At 37.6% G+C, this 21,969-nt stretch overlaps 1 protein-coding gene across 8 annotated transcripts in view; it reads left to right on the forward strand.

Moving 5' to 3' along the window:
* Positions 1-21,969, forward strand: part of LOC145663087 (uncharacterized) — a 95,540-nt gene that overhangs the window by 60,215 nt on the left and 13,356 nt on the right. For 7 of the 8 annotated variants that reach the window (XM_081729345.1, XM_081729341.1, XM_081729344.1 and 4 more), the window contains one exon: positions 922-1,217. In XM_081729345.1, coding sequence (XP_081585471.1) covers positions 922-1,217 — 296 coding nt within the window. The remainder of the gene's footprint in view (positions 1-921; positions 1,218-21,969) is intronic. The other variant, XM_081729348.1, reaches the window with a different exon arrangement.

The raw sequence follows: 21,969 nt of genomic DNA on the forward strand, positions 1-21,969 counted from the left end.
GAGGACCTTTCATTATGTCGCCATTTTTAATTGTCTCTAAATTACCGTCAGCATTAAGAGAGTTTATATTTAATTCACTCTTCACTAGTTTCCACAACACCTTCTGCTTATTTTTTGATTTTTTAATGATTGTGTCGTTGTGTAACATTTTTGCTGCTTTCAGCACTCCTTTATAAATGTTCTTGTATCTCTAAGGTTTTTTTTTTTTTCTTGCTATTCTGATCCCTTCTGTTACCCAGGATTTTGACTGTTTTGTTGAAGTTACACATTTTACAACCGGGAATGCTAGATTGAAATGAAAGGTGAAGGAACTGAAAGCTTCATTAACCTGTTTACACATATAGATCTCGTTCCAATTTTCTTCCCTGAGAAGGTATTAAAATATTGTATAGTTTCATTACTAAATTCATTGTCCAAAACACATAAGACTTCTTTTCATTGTATATTTTAACTACCAGTGGAAATAACTATTAGAAATAGAATATTGTAAATGTATACGCTTAACTATGTATTTTCCATGGCAACTTCCATGTAGCTTGCCACTTGGCTCCAGATACAAAATACATTTACTACAGTACAGGGTTCAAACTTGTGTAACGCATGAACATGATACCGAGAAACAGTATGGTCCTATCGATAATGAAGCAGCTGCCACTTTCACTTAAAAAAAAAAAAAAAAAAAAAAAAAGCGACTTTCAGTCTTAAAAAATTTGTTCACCATCTGTATATAGTAATATGGCGTAGAAATGCCCCCAAGAAGTCTGTGTCTTGCGTGATTACTAAAATACCGGTCCGTGTATTTAAGATCGGCAACACCCCTGTTCCTCTACAAATCCACAGCATGACTAATAAGACTAATTAGAGGCAATTTGAAATCACGATGCCTTGTTTGTTTATATAAATTTGTCTTCATTTCTGCAGGTTATGTGTGATGCTGAATGTAGTGAAATTTACGTGAATGATGACGTGAGAATAAAAGAAGATTTGTCTACAGATCCGTTTCTTTTATGTACAGCTGAAAATACCGTACCTCTAAGTGATGATGAACACGGAAAAGTTGTCAATAAGAATAAAGAGGAAGAAGAAGAAGAAAATAGTTACGACAACGGCGATGATGATGATGATACTCAGTCAGGAGCAGCAGTATCCTCGGGGTCTTCTGCATCTCCTAGTAATGCTGACAATGCTTCATTTTCAGCAGCTTTAGCAGGCCAGATGTAAGTATTTGATTCGCGATAATAATCCGGTGATCTATATTATAAAATTGAAAGTGAGTTTGTGACTCCTAATCTCTTGAACCACTCGACCGATCTCGATCAAATTTTCAACATAGATGTAGTTCAGGCCTGAAATGGTTTTTGCCATTTCATTTTGACGGAGCAACGTAGGGGGGGGGGGGGGAATGGGGAGATATATATAAAAATCAATATATATGTAAAAATGAAAATGATTATGTTCGTTACTTAATAATACTTGAACCACCTGACCGATATTAGTGCCGAATCCATAGTTTTCGGGGTCACTGTGATGAACAGTGACACTTCCAATGCTGTTTAAATCCAAATTCAACCACGCAACATATATATACATACACGAAGGTCATTGCAAAAGTCATGGCAACTTTTTTTTTCCTCGAAAATGGTAACGAATAAAAAAAAAATCTGAAATATGCAAATGGAAGGTTAGTTCATATGTAAATATTACATGTAGAGAGATGGACGAACACACTCACCACCATAAAGATATAACACGAGAAAAAAGGACGACAAATTTTTTGTCGTTTCAAACGTGTTTTACTGTCAATTGCAACAGTACACAATAGTACAGGGCAAGAACACGTACCCGTGACATCTTAGAGTCCCTTGAAGTAGTCTTCCAAAGAATCCATCACATACTGCATACTTTGTAATGTACTATAGTGTGCTGTTGCGATTTACAGTAAAACACATTTGAAACGACAAAACTTTTTTCGTCTTTTTTCTCGAGCTTTATTTTTATGTCGGCACACAACAAGGAACCAAGGAACCTTTTTGTCGTTGATATTGTGGTACCTTAACATATCAATATATAGTGGAATGCTTTTTCGTGTGACGAAAAACGGATCCAATGTGACACTCCCGAAGTACCAGACATTGTCATCACGTGATTCTGTGTCTCACTTCAAGACACGTCTGCAGCACGCAAGATCATCCTATATGTCTGGTGGACACACTATTACAAACTCCTACCACCAGGCCGTACTATTCCTGTGGACATGTACGCTTACCAGTTGCAGCATGTATTGCAATAGAAAGAACCAGCGTTGGCTAATCGCAAGGGTGTGCTGTGCTTTCACGTCAATGTGAAACCATATGTAACGAGAACGACCACGGATATCATTCAGCAACTCGGCTAGAAACCACTGTGCGATCCATCGTACTCACCGAACCTAAAGCCCATAGATTTCCATTGTTCGATTCCTTGAACATGCATTCCGTGGGAAATATTTTGAAAATGAAACAGATTTGCGGCACGCGCTTACGGATTTATTTGTGTCCAAGATCCCCGATTGGATTGGATTGGATTGGGCTTTAGCGTCCCTTTCATTAGGGAGGCTATATGAGACGTAGGCTTACAACTTAACGTGACATCCAAAGCACATGAGCTTCCGCCGAAACCAAGACTCCCCGAGTATTATCACCAGTACATTGCGCAGTTGCGAGTGCGTCGGCAAAGGATGTTAAATGCTGAAGAAGATTACTTCGAAAACTAAAACTGAGTATTATGTGCTGTATGTCTATCTGTTTCTGTTAACCACGAATGGAATGAATTCTTTGGTTGGCTTGTAAATTTGCTATTGTATACGAACAGGCCCGTATTTAAATGTTATGCGCCCATGTGCTCTAAATAATTTTCCGCCCCCTCCCCCTGCAGAAACTTAGGTCTCAAACAAGGAAACAAACCGTGATTTTGCAAACATACCAGCTCTTGTTGAGTAGCGGTTTAGTTATTACAGGTTACGAAAGTTACAAGTACTTTTAAATGGTCTAATTCTCTCAATGATGATTATGATGTGGTGTTCGATCCGAAGGTAGGTAGGGGGGCGCGGTGGCTCAGTGGTAGAGCGATCACCTCTTGTGCTTGGGGTCCTGGGTTCGATTCCAGCTCGCGCCGTGTGGACTTTGTGGTGGACAAACACCGTGCTCGTGGGTTTTCTCGGGGTTATCCCGTTTCCTCCCACTTTCTTCATTTCATTCATCTCTCATCATCACCGTCTCCTTTAGCCTAACCGGCATAACCGTGGGACGTAAAACTTAAATATTTCATTTCATTTCCGAAGGTAGGTGTTTGACCCAAAGGCCCCTGGGCAAGGTGAACCCATGGTTATTTGCATTATCTTCCATGGAATAATGATGACGTACTAATGGCGGGACTTACAACTTGTGTCCCCACCGGGAATCGAACCCGGAATCCCTTGATTACAAGGCAACGAGCTTGACCACTCATCCATTGCGGACACATTCTCTGGGTTTTAATTTACTGTCCGGAGATAATGCATTCTATTAATTCTTAATCAGCCGTTATGCCATTTTGATATTTCATAATTCCACTTGAATTATGATTGAATTTCTTAAATATTTACTCTTATCATTGTAATAAGATATGATTTAAAATATGATTTAAAAACAAAAAAAAAAAAGAAAGAAAGAAAAAAAGGCAGTGTTTTTGACATTGTTTGTTTTGAACTTATCACATAATTAAAGATTATAGTGAGTTTAGTAAAGAGCATTTTATAAAATTTTATATGTAAAAAATTATACTAGTTTACTTAATGAGTGTGGATCTTTTCATATGTTTTTAAGCTACTCGAACGAGTAAGAGAGACTCTTTCCAAAGTATTTGCAAATAAACTTTCTTCCTCTATACGTTTTCTTTTTTCATGTTTATAACAAGAATAACATGAGAATAACGTGGGGGTATTTTAAAAATAAATCGAAAACAACCAATATTAGAGTTGAATTCATAGTTTTTGGAGATCGCTGAGATGGATAGTGACAGTTTAAATCCAATTCAAGTTCAAGGTTATACTTCACTCCCCAGGAAGGGGGCGAGATTTTAAAAGTAATCGAAAACGACATATTAGTATTGAATTAATAGTTTTCGAGGTTGCTGAGTTTAAGGGTATCAGTTTTCATGATGACCAAGTTCATCCTCACCCTTGGGATGGGGGTGGGAGTGGATGACTTTTAAAAATAGTCAAATAGGCTAGGTAATTAAAATCTGTTTCAGGCAACCTGATAGGAAACTCCCCTACCTCCCACTACTTAGCACTACAGAAGGGGAAAGCCAGTCGTTTACCTTCACAGGGAGGGAAGCTTTTCTAATAGATGCAATCATGTAAACTGTCAATTCGATCGCACCTGATGTTGAGAAAGCACCGCACGCTGTTCCTTTTATCTATCAACCCGGAGTAACAAATACTTACTGTTTTTAATGTTTATATTTAAGAAAAATATTGGTTATTATATATGTGCTAAAATTTACCTTACTGTAAAACATTTTATTGTCTTAACAAATATCGAAGACATTAAAATCAATAACAGCTCAATCTGGCCATTATTTTGAATGAATGTGGAAGTTGATCCCTAACACGAATAGAAGAACGAGAACTGAGAAGTTTCGAAAATAAAATGTTAATAAAAATATTTGGAGCAGAAAAGCCAAATATTCAAGGTGAATTAAAACGCTATACAAGCTTTTATTTCACAACAACTACAGGTCACCGAGTATTGTAGAAATAGTAAAGTTAATACGTATAAGATAAGCATGACACGTTGCTTGTATGGAAACTACGCACTAAGTCACCAACTCCTATTTAAAAAGCCTAAGAGAAAGAGACTATTAGGTAGTCGAAATTGAAGGTTTCTGGACAATGTAAAGCAGGATCTTTGAAGGATGATTGATAAGCAATATGGTACATTGACTTTTCACAGGTTAAAATCTAATGGAAAAGTTTGTTTCTGCTGCGATGAGCGTTATATTTCTTTAATTCAAAGCGTTCCTTATTTTTGTATAATTGAACGAACTCTTTCTTTCTTATACACTAATCAACTCTTGTTACGTTAGAGTAGTCGCTAACGCTCTCGCCTTCGCTGCGAGCGGTCCCGGGTTCGATTCCCGGTTGGGGCACTCGGTCGAAAAAAGTATAAAAGCTTTCTCAGGCTAGCTATCCTGAATGAGGTTTCCCTTGGTGGTTTTCTTCATTCACACCAGTTAGGAGGGGTGGGGAGACATTTATCTATCAGCGATACGATTGAGAAAAGTGGTTTTTGAAGTATTTTTGTTGATGTTGAAGCTTTCACAGTTTTATCGAACGTAACTTATTTCGCAATAAAAATGTATTAGCAGTGTACTGTTCTCTATTTATAGGTTGTAATTAAAATTATTGACCGTAATTAGACAATTAAAAAAATATTTTTAATATCTTTACCGTCACAAAGTTAAGAGAACAGATTTATTGTAACTTAAAATATGAAAGAAAATAGTCTTGATTGCGTATCTCTGCTTGAGAGATTTCAAATGTTCTTAGATTCACTAGCATTCGTTTCAGAGAGTTACTTATTTACAGCATGCAATATTTTTCTTTTTAACTTATTATATTATGCCGGTATTTTCTTACTATACATATTTGGATAATTAAAGAAATAAAACATTTAAAAACAAACGCAAAAAATAGAACTAACTAATCACTTTACACACTAGAAAAAGGTTATTGTTGCTATTTTCATCAGAGTATACCATTAATAAATCTAAAATAATACTTTAGCTCACAACCAAAAAACACTAATAGTAACATTTACAGTTGTAGCGCTCCGAGCGGTTTGGGCGGCGTCTCTTCTTCTGGCGTCGGCTGACGATCGCTAGTTCGACTCTCGGATAGAGTACCACAATGTTCCAGAGAAATGAAACGTAGATAAGAACTTGATTGTAGTCGGGATTTATTGGTGAAGAAGATGTACAGTTCAGAAAATAAAGATTTACAAGAAAGTGCACAGACTGACTGAACGCAGACTCTTACTAAGAGGAATACGTGAATGATAAAAGTTTGACAGACTAAGTCCAACTAGACACAACCGCAGGTGACAGACCGGACCTCTTCTAAAGAAGCGAAATTTACGAAGTTGACGAGCCGAGATTCAGGATGAAGAGAAGGGGTGACGAAAGTGGTCCCTCCTGGAGGTTTTATACTCTCCAATTTGGATATCATTGACGTAAGCCTCATGTGAGAGTCCAATGTTCGTACATCACATGATTTTCATACATGTCATTGCCATCTTTTTTGTATTAACTTTAACAAAGAAATTTAAGAACATTGCACCTTTTATCTTTGAGTCCTTCACAATGTTTTCGCATGCATCGGTCAATAATCCTAACCATACATACATCTAATGTCGTTGCTTCTCCATAATCCGGTTATTGCTCTATGATGCGACCTTTCCTTATCTTTTAATGAGATTATTACATTCTCCGATGCCTCTGTCATGAAAGTTATTGACATTAGTAGACTCATTTACATGTAATGTACAGATCACTTATCAGTGGTAAAAGAAAAGAAAGAAAAACAAAATTAAAGAAAAAGATGATACACAGAAAGATAGGTAAAGGTGCCAAGGTACGACACAGTTATCATTGCTGGCTGTAGAAACATTTCAAACAGTAAACCGAACTGTTCAAGTATGCGTTTATTCAGCGCATTGACCATCGCAATGATACAGTGAAGTGCAAGGACGGTTGCTTCTCCCGCACGTACAGTTTCTTACATACAGTGCTTTGCAGTGACAGCAGATCAATTCAGAGCAGGCTTTCGAAACCTCTGCGACCGTTGCCCAGAGTGGTTCATATCCACTAGAGGAACTTATTTGCATCTAAAGGAAGTAAATGGTGAAATTTCCATTTCGCGTTGAAGACACTATTTCCAGATTATTGTCTGCAGAACCGCAAGATTCACACGTAGTTTTAATGGATCTGCTCTTGGATATTTTCCATTGAGCTTTTTTTGTGATCAAAATTCTGCTGCAGTCATTTACACATTTGGTGGTGGTTGTGGTCTCATACATAAGAATCGTAAACCATTCGATCATTTGGAAATCTTCATCCTGTATTTCTATAGAACTTTTTGACAAGTTATTGAAGACTTCCACGATATCTGTCATTTTCAACAAAACATTCCAAGCCCTGGTCTTTTCGATTCCATAAAATTTCACATGCAACAGAAGTCCACTATCAGCCTCCTCATGATTACATGGGACAACATTTCACTATTAAATGTTCTAGCGGAGCAAGCAACTCGATCTTCAGCATTTCCTACTATTTTTTGTCCTGTTTCAGATCTGGAATTGCTTTAGCAAGTAGATGAAAAAGTTGCGTTTCGTTGTCATCATGGAGGAAAAATTTATTATACGTCTTTGCAAAAGGTCTTGTAGCCTTCACAATCATTTTCTGCCAACTATCTCTTTTTGATCTGGTGTCTAATTTAAGACGATCTTTCAGTATCGATCGAAAATAATGTCAAGTCTAAAAATTTTTAAGTCGATCTTTTACTGCTCGACGAAAAACCTTGTCTATGAATCCTTCAAATGTTTTCTTTTGCAGTGAAAGTTACAAGGCTTGCATGATCTCTGATTTGAGTCTGGCAGTGCCAAGAACAAGAAAATTTTTTCACTAAGCATTTTCTTGGAAAATGTTTCAGATGACATCCAGAATGCGCATCGCTATTTTCTCATGCATTTACAGCATGTGATACTGTGTCAGCACTTCAGGGAATTGGAAAGACCAGGGCTTGCAACGTTTGGTAGAAAATGCCAGATATTACCCAAGTGTTCAATAACAGGGTGCTATCGGTCACGAAAAAGTCACGAAATCAGAAATCGGTCATGAAAGTCACGAAATTTAGCTTTTAGGTCACGAATTTTTTATCTGTACAAATATAAATCGAGACTGGAAAAATTTGTTCTGTAAAATGTCAAAATTCATTACCAAAAATGTGTATAGTCAGCTTTAGACGCTACCAAATCGCAAGCAAAGCACACTTCTATCATATGCAAGTAAATTCGGCCTGATTCCCACCAAATTAGCTCCTGAGATTGTCTTTCAACTGGCGTCATTGAGTAGTTGGCTGAGACATTTCAGTGTATAGTTTTTTTTTTTTTTTTTTTAATTTATATCAGTGTTCGAAGTGGAAATAAAGCAAAGGCGGTATGTTTTATTACTATTTTGACTCGACATACCGTCTATCTAAATGTTGAGATACAATAAGGGTATGTTGTCTAAAAGATTGCATTTCTATTTACATAATGACTCAAAACCATGAACGAGTTTCTCCGTAGTTACAGGGGGGACATGGAGAGACTTTGCCCCGCCCCCAACTTTCTGAGAAGAATAAAAAATATCCCCTTATGTTGTGTTATAAAGAATTATATATGAAAGGATTGAAAGCAGAGATTTTATATTAACAATTTTAAACAATTTCCTGCGGGAACACTCACGCACCCCGCACTTAATTGCGAATTATTCCAGACCTCCAGAAGGTCCGCCCCCACAGCAGACAAACCCTAAATCCACCTATGCTCAAAACACGACAGTTATACATATTAAAGCAAGCCATGTACACTCATGTCCAAAATTATTGTCGCATATCTATAAATATGTTGTTGTAGAAATATAATTTGATAACGAATTCGGCCGGTATTTCTTATAATGTTAGTATGTGTACAATCGGCAAAGACATGTATGTGGCAAACATCATGTCAAAAGAGTAGTAAATAAGAACAATAAAACAAAAATAAAACTTTCTTGTCCATTTAGCAACATTTTGTTTTACTCATTCTAATTTTCGTATTTATAATTCTTTTCCTATGAAATTGACCACAGATATACATTTCCCGATTATACACATAGTATCTGTATTAGAAGTACCCTGAAAAATCATTATCAAATTATATTCTTACCAGAAGACAGTTATAGGTATGCGACAATAATTTTGGACATGAGTGTACATAAGAAAGAAACAATTGAATATGGCACAATAAAATATAAAACGCTTAATATAAAACAATATGCAATAGAACAGATTTAACAATAAAGCACTTAAGCAAAACAACAGTTTTTTTTTTTCATAGCGTACACTATATTTTTCTCGTAAATACCGGACTCAGTTATGTATTCCTTTATAATTGCAGACACAAAAGAAGTTCCCTTCAACTCATAACAATACTTTCCAATCTCAGTTTAAACAGGTCACGTTTTCAATACACTGGCTTTGTTTGGATTAAGCCCATGGCCCACGACCCAGATTACATAACCTAGCGGACTCATCCCTTTCTGTTATGTGAGCCTGATGTGCAACCAACACAACTAGGGTTACCAACTTTTGAAAATGGAATACCGGGCACCCTCGAGGAGTACTATACTCTTAAGATTGTGACATCATTGCTCGTCAAAAATGTGAACAACGTGCAAGAGTTTACTTCACATAAAATCGAGTGATTCGGACTTCGAATTTAATAACTTTAGTTAATTTTGAAGCATTTATAAAATTTTTCTAATCCAGTTTTGGTTGAGTCGGCACATGTAATTTTTTTAAGTCTACCATCAATAGTACACCGTATTTAAAACAAAAAAAGAAAGAAAATTAGCAATGTAATTATGGCATGCACAGGATGAAGCAGTGCTAGCTGCGCTTAGGAATGCGCACGAGTTGAGACACACTTTGTAAAATTCGAGACGAGTCGCGACAAACATATCTTTCGACTCGAATTTTCGAGTTGAGTCGAGACTGCTCTTAAAAATCTCGACTCGACTCGTCTCGAATGTCTCGAAAATTTTTCTATAATTTTTAATATTTTGAAGAAAGTATTCACTCAGGACCAGCCTTGAAACCAATTCCAGCATTTATTACTTTAGAAAGGACAGAACGCATAAACTTAATAGTTAATCTTTCCAGATCAAGATTTAATTTTCAGATCAATTCAGGATTTAGATTTCTGGGCTTTCGGCATCTAAGGCCATTTAACCCTTCACGTTTTGAGGGATGACGTCCCTCGGCGAGCACACAATCCGGAAACGTTTTACACTTTTTCGATCGAGTGCTCCCACCGGGAATCGAACCCGGGACCGCTCGCACCGAAAGCGAGAGCGTTAGCGACTACGTTACGTGGAGGCCCCAGAGCTCGATTCAGTTAATTAAAACTACTAATTAATGTTGTGATATTTGATTGTAATTTAAATATAATAATAATAATATTTGATTATCTAGTTTGTATAAAACTATTATCCGTAGCCTATATGTACTTTGTATAAAACCATTGCGATAAAGTGAACATCATAAATTCTTGGAATGAGCAATTTCAGTCTATAGTAATATAACATAATTATAACTATTATGTTTTAATTTCCATAAACGCAATATGGTTACATAAATTCTGGATTATTCGCTTCCCCAACTATTTTGAGGCTTTAGTGTGTTGCAGCATATCACGTGTTACGGATAATATATAATGTAACATTTGTTGTATATCACATATTATGATACGAGACTATTTTACATAGTATATTACAATAAATGGACTGCTTGGATGCCAAGAACTAGTACAGGTACCTTTCACTTCTGTAGATAGGTATTTTTTAAAAGGAGTTTTGTGAACAATAAATTATAAAGTAATAAACTACATACAGTAGTTATGGTTTTGGTTCCCAACATAAAAGAAATGTGGATTGTTCATGACATATTGAACCACAACTTTCACTCCTGGAAAATTTCAATTTTGAGTTAGACCACTTGGCATCAAAGCAGTTCACTGTAAGATAAATACACTCCTCACTTTACTCTTCTGGTTGCAACGCTATTTCCTTTTTTTCTTTCTTTTCACGACAATTCCAGATAGTTTTGCTTTGTGCTGGGAGTACATTTTATATTCACCTAATAAAATTACGGGTTCATTTTGTAATCAGTTTTAAATTTACAGAAACTTTTAATAAAGTTCACAATCAAATAGAGCTAATTGTTTAATGCATTTCGAAGGCTTCATAATCGTAACATTTATGTACTAAAAAACTATCCGGGGCTGCTGTGACTCAGTAGCACAGCTTTCACCCTTGGTGTGTAAGGATTCTGATTCGATCCCAGCTGGTGCCAAGTGGGCTTTGCGGCACAGAAACACCGTATGTGTGGACTTTCTCGTGAGTCTCTAGTTTCCTCCTACTTACTTCATTCCACATTTCATTCATTCTCAACGTCACTGTTTCATTTCGAGTTAGCCGCCCAAAATTATCTTGCCCTCCCCTGTTTTAATGTTATAGTTGGAGGTGTGAAATCCAGGAAGCAAACACTTCGCCCATAAAGTAAGAAACAGTAATTCCTATACTGCTCTAACTTCAGATCCTATAAGCACATAATGTTGAATGTGAGGATTCACTTAAGTCAGAGACGTGAATTATTGATTATAAGCTCCTCAGTAAGAATGAGCAAACACGTATTCCAGCTTTCCCGTTTTTAAAGAAGGAAAGAAGTTATTTCGTATAACGCTAAAATTTCTGGGAGTTTATTCATTAAACTTTATTCTTCCCCACGTAACTCGGACACTCCTGTTAGTATATGTACACTCTAGTCCAAAATTATTGTCGCATGTCTATAAATATGTTGTAGGAATATAATTTGATAACGAATTCGCCTGGTATTTCTTATAATGTTAGTATGTGTATAATCGGCAAAGACATGTATGTGGCAAATTTCATGTCAAAAGAGCAGTAAATGAGAGCAATAAAACGAAAATAAAACTTCCTTGACCATTTTGTTTTACCCATTCTAATTTTTGTATTTATAATTCTTTTCCTATGAAATTTACCACAAATATACATTTCCCGATTATACACATAGTATCAGTATTAAAAGTACCCTACAAAATCATTATCAAATTATATTCTTACAAGAAGACAGTTATAGATATGCGACAATCATTTTGGACATGAGTGTACCTAGGTATACACTGTTGTGCAACTCTTAGGACAAAAGTAAATTCCGCGTGCTATGTCACTTGCGAAAGTTTCCTATGCCCGAAATGGCATAGATTGGTGGAACTTGAACCATACATAGAAAGTATGATACAAAAAACAATACAAAGAAACACATGATTAGAAAAAAAAATGACACTTATTCAAAGTCAACGCTGAAACCACTGCGATTCATAATGTCTCTTCAGACATTACAGAAGGTATTAATTGGTCCTTACAAGGTTCTGTGATTACCACAGACAGTGATGCATGCTCTGCACTGTGCTTCCATGCTACTTACAAGGTTGGTAATGAGTAGACATCGGATTTTTATGCAAATGTATATTTTATTTGCTTATATTCATCTCTGTTAGACTTGGTAGGGGTTTCTAACAACAATAATACAGCTCGGATTTTGAGTTTTATAGTGCATATAAATGCATATTTCAAAGGTTAATGCATATATTAGTGCTTAAGAGCATATTCAGCATATTCTATGTTTTTATTTAAGATATATGCTTATAGCATGCAAAAATGTCTATGTAACAGAATGGCTTTATGCATGGGAGCATGAGGAATGCCTAGTTTATGGAGAAACAATATTGTTAGCAACCAAGTCAAACAAGAGATGAATTTGTTCTGAAATCCTATAGGTTTTTTTCTCACATCCCCCAGCCTTTCCTCGCTTTCTAGGACTTGGCAGAAAATGGAAATTTTAAAAAAATGTACTGCCATTCTCTTGTAGAAGGCGAAGGAAAGTTTAGAGGAAGGAACAATTGGTACACTCCCTCCTCCCTGTTCTCTCTCTGCCTAGTACATTTTCTTTATTTTATTGTCTCCGAAACACCATTCCAGACAAATGCTAACAAACCATCTCACTCTTGGACAAAGTGGACAAGATGCGGTACTCAGGTCAATGAACCTGCTTTGGAAATTTTCGTGCAATTTAGGTTACTGAGAGGGTATAGTTTACTCAACAGTGTCGCCTACTGCAATGGGTCGTGCCATAAATAAATCATCGTCTGATCATATGGGAAATACCACTGTCGTTTCAGTTAGTTGTCCATGCCCGACATCTGTTTCATATTCATATTAACCAGTGGCGGCGATAAAGGCCCCACAGATCTTGCGGTGCGAGGTGAGGCACACCTGAGGGGACCCCTACAAGGTACGCTCAGCAAGGCACCTTTTATTTGCCATTTATAATTTTAATGCATTTTAAAAGGGTTTCTACTCAGCCTATAACTGATTCTAACAGTTTCACTAAATTAAATAATGAGGTTTGACTGTGAACATGAATGTCACGTTGCCCTTTGCGATTTTCCAAAGATTTTAGTTTCCAGTATAACATTTGCATATTATTATGTTAGTCTATTATGCCATATTTTCGTTATCGTGTATCTTTGAGTACAATTACCGTGTATTGCAATAAATTGGGAACCGGTCAAAACCCCCACAGCCAAAACACCCACACTCAAGAAATGTCAAAACGCTCACACAAACGGTCATAACCCCCACACAAATGGGCAAATCTCCCAAACACACGAACGGTCATAACCCCCACACAAATGGGCAAATCTCCCAAACACACGAACGGTCATAACCCCCACAGCCAAAACCCCCACACTCAAGAAATGTCAAAACGCCCACACGATCGGTCATAACCCCCACACAAATGGACAAATCTCCCAAATACACGAACGGTCATAACCTCCACAGCCAAAACCCCCACACTGGTAATCGGTCATAACCTCCAACGGTCATAACACCCACACAAATGGACAAAACAGCCACACATAGCAACGGTCACAATCCCAACATAAATGGACAAAACCCCCACACAAATGGACAAAACTCCCACATGCAGAAATTGTCACAACTGCCACACAAATAGACAAAACCCCCACACAATCGGACAAATCTCCCACACTCTGAAATGATCCTGGTTGTATGTTGCCCTTGTACTTTTTAATAATATTTTTTATTCCACTGAAACTGATGTTGCAACTATTCTTCTTGCACTGTTTTGTAATGGCAGAAACACTAAAGTGGGCGTCGTAAAGAGCTGCAACAAAGACGTGCAATCACGATCATTTCAGAGTGTGGGTGATTTGTCCGATTGTGTGGGGTTTTTGTCCATTTGTGTGGCAGTTGTGACAATTTCTGCATGTGGGAGTTTTTTCCATTTGTGTGGGGGTTTTGTCCATTTATGTGGGGATTGTGACCGTTGCTATGTGTGGGAGTTTTGTCCATTTGTGTGGGAGTTTTGACCGATTTTGTGGGCGTTTTGACATTTCTTGAGTGTGGGGGGTTTTGACCGTTCGTGCGTTTGGGAGATTTGTCCATTTGTGTGGGAGTTATGACCGATCGTGTGGGCGTTTTGACATTTCTTGAGTGTGGGGGTTTTGACCGTTCGTGCGTTTGGAGGATTTGTCCATTTGTGTGGGAGTTATGACCGATCGTGTGGGCATTTTGACATTTCTTGAGTGTGGGGGTTTTGACCTAGACCCAATAAATTATCGTGTTTACCGGAAATGTCTACCAAGAAAACAATTCGAGATATTGCAACTTGTTAATTGAAGAAGACAGTTGTTTACTGGCAGGGGAGTGGCTCCGCTCAGATCCGAACGAGACAATTGTGTTCGCATTTGATATGTTATAACTAGACAAATCTCAAAGTGATACGTGCCACGGGGCGGAATATCGTGAGTTACAACATATTTTGTAATGTAAAAGCTTTAAAAAAAAAAAAAAAAAAAAAAAAAAAAAAACTGGTAGAATAATTTGAACCGAGTCATTTGTTCGGAAACGGTTGGGTACATAGAAAACTCGGTGAACACGTATCCCATCATTTTCAAGGACACACTTTTTGGGGTAAAAAAGTTTGTCCCAGGGTTTCCCGCAGGATCCCAGATGGGTCCAACTCAAAAGTTTCAAATGGCAAGGGGGCTAAGTAGCACATCGTTTGAAAGCTGTTGTAAAATGAAGGAAAATGGAGCAAGTCCTGACTCTCTACGACAACCCTGTGCAAAATGGCGGCGGGTCAAAATGTAAACAAGAACTTAATTGAAAAGTCCACGGCCACCCCTATAAATCGAAAACGGTGAGACAAATGTAAAGACAGGAAAGGACGTGTGGCATTACGAGATCGAGCTAAACATAATTTCACAGTGAATACCAAGCTCAAGCTCGAACTAGTGAGAATCTTGACTAGTGTGATCTTCATTGAGATTAGCGAACGCGAGCTCCATTCAGGATAGAGAGCATAAGCCCGAGTGAGCGTGAGTGTGAGCACGGTTGCAAAATTACCATTTTCACTTCTTTCTATCTTTTTCTCCTATTCGAATGCGTAAGGTTTATGAACAGCAGAAGTGCTTCCTAGAAAGAAAGACCTTAATTAGCATGTGCTTGAATTATCAGTAGCAACTGCTTAGATATCTAATGCAACTTATGTTCGCATTTTAACAATTCAGGTTGTAATTAAAACCTTGAATACTGAACAGATGACACGCAGAATTTTTTGTTGGAGTGCATTTCTGATACGCAATTAATTCTTCGTAAACAAATACAACTATATAGTATCTGAAGCGGCTTGAGTTGGATTGAATGAAAACGCGAACATGTATTCGAACTGCGCAATGGATTGTTAATTATCATGACCTCGAAAAATTAGAAAAAAAATAGAGGCGCGACTGATGAGCACCAAACATCAAAATTTCACAAGGCATGAAATATTTGTTGACGTCAAAGCCGCACACCTCAAAAACCAGAAAAAAGATTGCCTCATCAACTAACCGTTGTCTTGTCCAAGTCAGTTGCTTTTTGTCATAACGTGTGAAATTTCCTGCAAGATAATTAGAATGTTGAAAATTTCCTACCTTTTAAATTTATTTATTATGTACTGATCAGCCAGAACATTATGACTACCTACCTACTATCGATATAAACCCGTCCAGACGATAGCTGCGTCACCTGCCGAAGAATGCGTGCTAGTCAGTCACGCGTACGCTGCATGTAGTATCAGTGAGAGTATTGACCGTGTGTAGAATGGGGAAGGCGCAGATCTATCTGAATTTTACCGAGGGCAGGTTGTAATGGCCCAGAGACTCGGCAGAAGAATTTCGGAAACTGCAGGACATGTCGCGTGTTCGAGGAGTGCTGTGGTGAGTGTCTTCAACAAGTGGCGAAACCAAGGGGAAACGACGTCCAAACGTCAAGGGGTTGGCCGCCCCCACCTCATTACAGATGTCGGACGTCATAGGCTGGGCAGACTGGTAAAACAGGATAGGCAGCGAACTGTGGCAGAACTAACATCAGACTTTATTGCTGGGCAAAGTACAAATGTGTGTGAACACACAGTGCACCGAACACTCCTAACGATGGGTCTCCGAAGCCCATGACCCATCCATGTGCGAATGCTAACATCACGACATCGGCAACTACGACTGAAATAAACACATGACCATCGTCACTGAACCTTGGCACAGTGGCAGAGCGTTGCATTGTCTAATGAATCCCGATACCTTCTTTATAATGACGATGGGAGGGTGCGAATCCGTCGTGTTCGACGAGAACAGCTCCTTGACACCTGCACTGCGGAACGGAGAAAAGATGGCGGCGGCTTAATTATGCTCTGGGGAACATTCACGTGAGCATCCATGTGTCTAGTGGAGTTCGGGCAAGGCACCATAACGGCCAAGGCGTATCGCACACTGCTTGCAGACTACGTACACCCCTTCATGACGACCATGTTTCCCAACGGTAGTGGCATTTTTCGAAAAGATAATACACCATATCACAAGGCCAGGATTGTGATGGACTGGTTCGAGGAACAGAGGGGCAAGTTCCAAGTGATGTGCTGGACCCCCAACTCTCCGGATCTGAACCCAACGGAACACAGGTGGGATGTAGTTGAACGTGACGTCAGAGCCATCGCCCCCTCTCCAGAATTTACTGGAATTAGGTGACCTGTGTGTATGCATGTGGTGCCAACTCTCTCCAGTGACCTTCCAAGGAACATTGCGTCCATGCCAAGACGCGTCGCCATTGTTATCCGTGCCAAAGGTGGACATACTGACAGTTAGGTAGGTAGTCATCATGTTCTGGCTGATGTGTGCGTATATTTTGTCTCGTCTCGAATTCGAGTCGAGTCGAGACAGAAACATATTTTCGATTCGAGACATTTTCTCGAGACGAGTCGAGACAGGCTTAAATCTCGACTCGACTCGACTCGTGCGCATCCCTAGCTGCACTCTTGAAAATGTACTTTTGTTGACCTTCAGCAGTTTTGATAAGTTCAGTAAATTTTCCTGCCTTCAACTCTTCAGCAAATTCCGCGCTCGACAGGTCGATTCGATATCAAAGCGAATTACAAGCTCTGCTTTAACCATATTCATCTACAAACCATTCCTTTCGTCACTCAATAATCTGAATAGAACAGAGAATAGGACTATTAAGATGAATAATTACCGGACATTTAACATCTGGTTTTGAGCTCGTACCGGACACCGGAGAAGGAAGTTAAAAACCGAACTGTTCGGTAAAATACTGACGGTTGGCTACCCCAAACACAACCAATACGAGTACTTGCGTAGGAGCAAGGGGTGAACTTCTTCATACATACCTCATTTTAAAAACAAAATAAAAGTACAGTGAAACCTCTACTAGCGGACACCTCTATAAAGCGGACACCTCCCGTAACGGACATATTTTGTAATCCCCAAACACTGCAATAGGAAAAAACATATTGGCAAACCTCTTTAAAGCGGACACTCTCTAGTACAGACACGGACAGTCTTTTCGGTCTTTTATAGGTATTATTTACCTCCGTATTATTACGGACACTTTCTCTGGAAACAAGTTTAAAAATATAGTAAAAATTCATTTTTAGTAATTCATATATGTGTCACCAAGGAAGCAATGTGACATTTAGCTTCCTCAACTGTCTGCTCAGCAACCCAGATGATGTGTCTCTGTTTATTAACATTCTCATGTCCTTTGCTTGCATCCCACTCCCACAGCTGTTTTAGACACAAAAGTGATTGACAGTTGCCCACCGTTTGGGATGACATGTTATGCTACTGTCCCTCTGGAATCTCTAACCAAGCAGAATACTTTTTTTTTTTTTTTTTTTTTTTTTTTTTTTACCCGCGGGTACGCATATTATTTCGAAAAAGACACTTCTGGATTGCAATTAACCCACAAATTAAAGCGACATACTGAAAACGTAGTAAGTACTGATAAGTGTAAACTATAGCATCTTATTTCAATGTTGTGCCTCGAACATAGAGTATTGGATGGCGGAGGATAATGCAGGTACCGTAACATTTGGTAATATTCGTAAATACACGATTCATGCAAAAATATTTTTTTTTTTTTCTGATTACATATCACCTTGATTGCTAATTTACGTAAGAAAATATTGAAGCCTCTGTAAGGCGGACACCTCTCTATAGCGGACAATTTTTGATTCCCCACGGCTGTCCGCTTTAGAGAGGTTTCACTGTATTAGGGAAAAGAAAATAAAAATGTTGGTGTTTCCAACTTAAAATCTTCGACGTGTAAAGCTATTTGTCAATTACTGTGTATAAAAATTAATTTATTAAACATATCGTATATTATTATTCACTTTCCAGTGACGGTATATCTTGATCACCGTAAAACCAGAGGCGGTATGGCATATCACTGCATACCGTCTCATTCGACCACTGATTTATATGCTAATAAAGAGAAAGAATTTCTGAAATTGGGTTAAAGGCATGGGTTACTGAATCGAACAACACGATGAGGGAACACATTTGTCTATAGAGAAGATATTGTATTTTGCAGTGATGCGGTGCCTTCTGAAACGCGAAAAATTAAGCCTCGTGTAGATTGGTTACAGGATGCATAATAATTGTGCTACCTTAGTAGGATAGTACATAGGAAACCTCGTTTATTCTCACTAGTACTAACCACTAGTACTGCTGGCATAGTTTTAAAAATGAAATTATGTAGAGAAGATGACGGTTCTAAACGGAAAATATGCCTATTTTAATTTTTGTGAAGAAGTACTGATTCGAGTAGTATGATGTACTGTAAACTGGGGTTGCTTAGTAAGTTTTGTTTTTTTTTCTTTTTCATACTACCTCTTGTTGTTTATTGCAATTAATTTTTCTTGTGATGTTTCTAGAGCTTACAAGGGATGAAAGGGAGATTATATATATCGAAATGGAAGAAGGTTTATACACCAATCGAAGGCACTAATGACGCCTATTACGAAACTGTAATAAAAATTTTCCGAATGTGTATACTCTGCGAGTTATATGAATATACAGAGAGTACAAAAAGTCCGGTGCCACCCTTAGAAGTCGCAAACGGAGAGACAGACAGATGCCAAAACAGGGAAACATGTGTTTGATCATTTTAAAAGTACAATGTATCGAAGCAAAAAGTTTTGTCTCAGGCGGGGCCCAACTCAAAATTTTCAAATAGCAAGAAGGATAAAGCTGCATATAGTTGGAAAGCTGTTGGGAAATGAAAAAAGACGGAACAAGTCCTGACTCTCTAAAATTACGCTGGGCAAAATGACGGCCGTTGAAAATGTCAGTAAAAACCTCATTGTAAAGTGTATGGCCATCTCAAAGAACCTGAAACGGTGAGACAGATGTCAAAACAGGAAAAAAAAGGTGTGTCATCATACCAAATGTCCAATGATTAAAAATAAAAGTATTTGTGCAAACATCTTGTATTTTAGTTCTTTTTTCTGCAGCCGGGTTTCAGTTTGTTTTCATTTTAATTCTTGAGCTCAACGGAAAGAAAGGAAATGCTTCTACTATGAGATGCTGCTATTTGGGCCTAGTAATGTCTAAATAAATAAAGAAATATAATAAAACAAAACTAAATTAAGAAGTAAAGAAAAGAAAAGAATTAAATTTGATTTTTTTTTAGTATACCTAGGTAGAACTGGCTAGTTAACATATAATGTATAATAATGGTACTTATGCTCCTTGTCCTGGATTATCAAGTATAAAATGATTCAAAAAAACTTTTTTTTCTTGCACCAGGAAGAGCGAATACTTGCAAGTGTCTTACAATGATAATAAGTGCAGATCGGAAAATGGAAAGCGAATGCGCTTGGAGAATCGAAATGAGAATGTACATTTTGACCGGCCGCCATTTTGCATAGGGTAATTTCAGAGAGTTGATACTTCTTCCGTCTTCTTTCATTTCCTAACAGCTTTCCAACGATATGCAACTTGACCCCCTTTGATATTTGAAGATTTTGAGTAGGACCTCTGCAGAGGACCTTGGGACAAATATTCTTACTTTCATTGTACTTTTGGAATGATGACACACGTAGTTTCCTGTTTTAACACCTGTTTCACCGTTTCAGATTTTTTGGGGTGGCCATAGACTTTAGAATGACGTTTTTGCTGACATTTTGACCGGTCGCCATGTTCCACATTGTAATTTTAGAGAGTCAAAACGTGTTCCTTCTTCTTTCATTTTTTTAACAACTTTCCAACGATATGCTACTTGATCCCTCTTGCTATTTGAAAATTTTGAGTTGGACTTCGTCTGAGACCATGCGGGTGGCCCTGGGACAACACTTTTTGTTTTGATACGTTGGATTTCTAAAATGATCAAACACGTGTTTTCCTGTGTTGGCATCTGGCTTACTGTTTGCGATTTCTAGAGGTGGCAACGGACTTTTTGGATACCCTGTATATTCATATAACTCGCAGAGTATATGCATTCGGATTTTTTTTATTACAGGTTCGTAATAGGCGTCACTAGTGCTTTCGACTGGTGTATAAGCCATCTTCCACTTCTATATATAATCTCCCTCTCTTCCCTTATTAGTCCATGTAAAGTTTTCCTGCAGTCATAACAAAATTTTACCCAGACTGAAGTTTCCCAGCAGCCAGAATGTACTGTTTCCAAATAGCCCCGCTTTCGAGGCTACTTGGAAAATATAATGTTTTTCCATAGTAGTACAGTAAGAGCTATGTGAAAAATGCAGTCATTTGAAAAGAAGCACTTACAAGATCACACTTTCCTGAGAAGATTGATATGTAACATGCCTGTTTCTTTATTTCTTTAATAGTAATGTTCCTAGGCTGTTAGACTTTTTTTTTTTTTTTTTTTTTTGCACAACTTTTAGTTAAACATAATAAATTGTTGAACCAATCTAAACTAACTACCAGTAGCGGTTCGTGGTCTGTACAAGCACCGGTTGCAATGTTGCAATATCAAAGGTATGTAGGTACGCGCAAGTGTTCCCCTCCCCCAGAGTTCTTGAGTCTTATCCAAAAAATATTCAGGAAATATAAGGAGGAAGTCTTTTAAGCTTCATTTGTATTTATTGATTAAAGTACTTTTCTAATATTGATTTAATATATAAGCTATTTCCTTTTTTTCAAACAACCACTATCAATATACGTTTATACACTATTTATATACAAAACTTCTACACTCATGATATTGAACAAGAGAGAAATCGAATTTATATAGCATGTGCTGTAAGCCATGAATGATGGCGTTAACATAAAAAGCAAGAAAATCGCATATATTCATGCACGCAAACAAAATTATTTAATTATATAAACTATTTATTATTTATTATTTTAAAATGGAAGGTTTTTCTTCGTTCTTTTCCAGCTTCAAATTTTTCTATGGCTTCATTGAAATCTAAAATGCTGCTCGCCAAGTTTTTCTGAATAGAAAGCATCGCTACCGCAAATATTTTCCGCTTTATTTTCTTTAGGGTACAGAAACACTTCTATCCTCCGACAATATGCATTTTGTTAGCATTTCTTTGTATGAATATAAGGAACAAAAAGTCCATTTTCAGAAACCACGTATTTTTGTCTGCTGTTCTACTATGAAGAAGCATAAAATTAAGATGTTTCCCTTCGAAAATGAAAAAAAGTTTCACATTTCAGCAAATTAGGCTAAAGA

Source organism: Thermobia domestica, chromosome 10 (assembly GCF_964235325.1).
Source record: "Thermobia domestica chromosome 10, izTheDome1.hap1.1, whole genome shotgun sequence".
In the NCBI taxonomy this organism is placed as follows: domain Eukaryota; kingdom Metazoa; phylum Arthropoda; class Insecta; order Zygentoma; family Lepismatidae; genus Thermobia; species Thermobia domestica.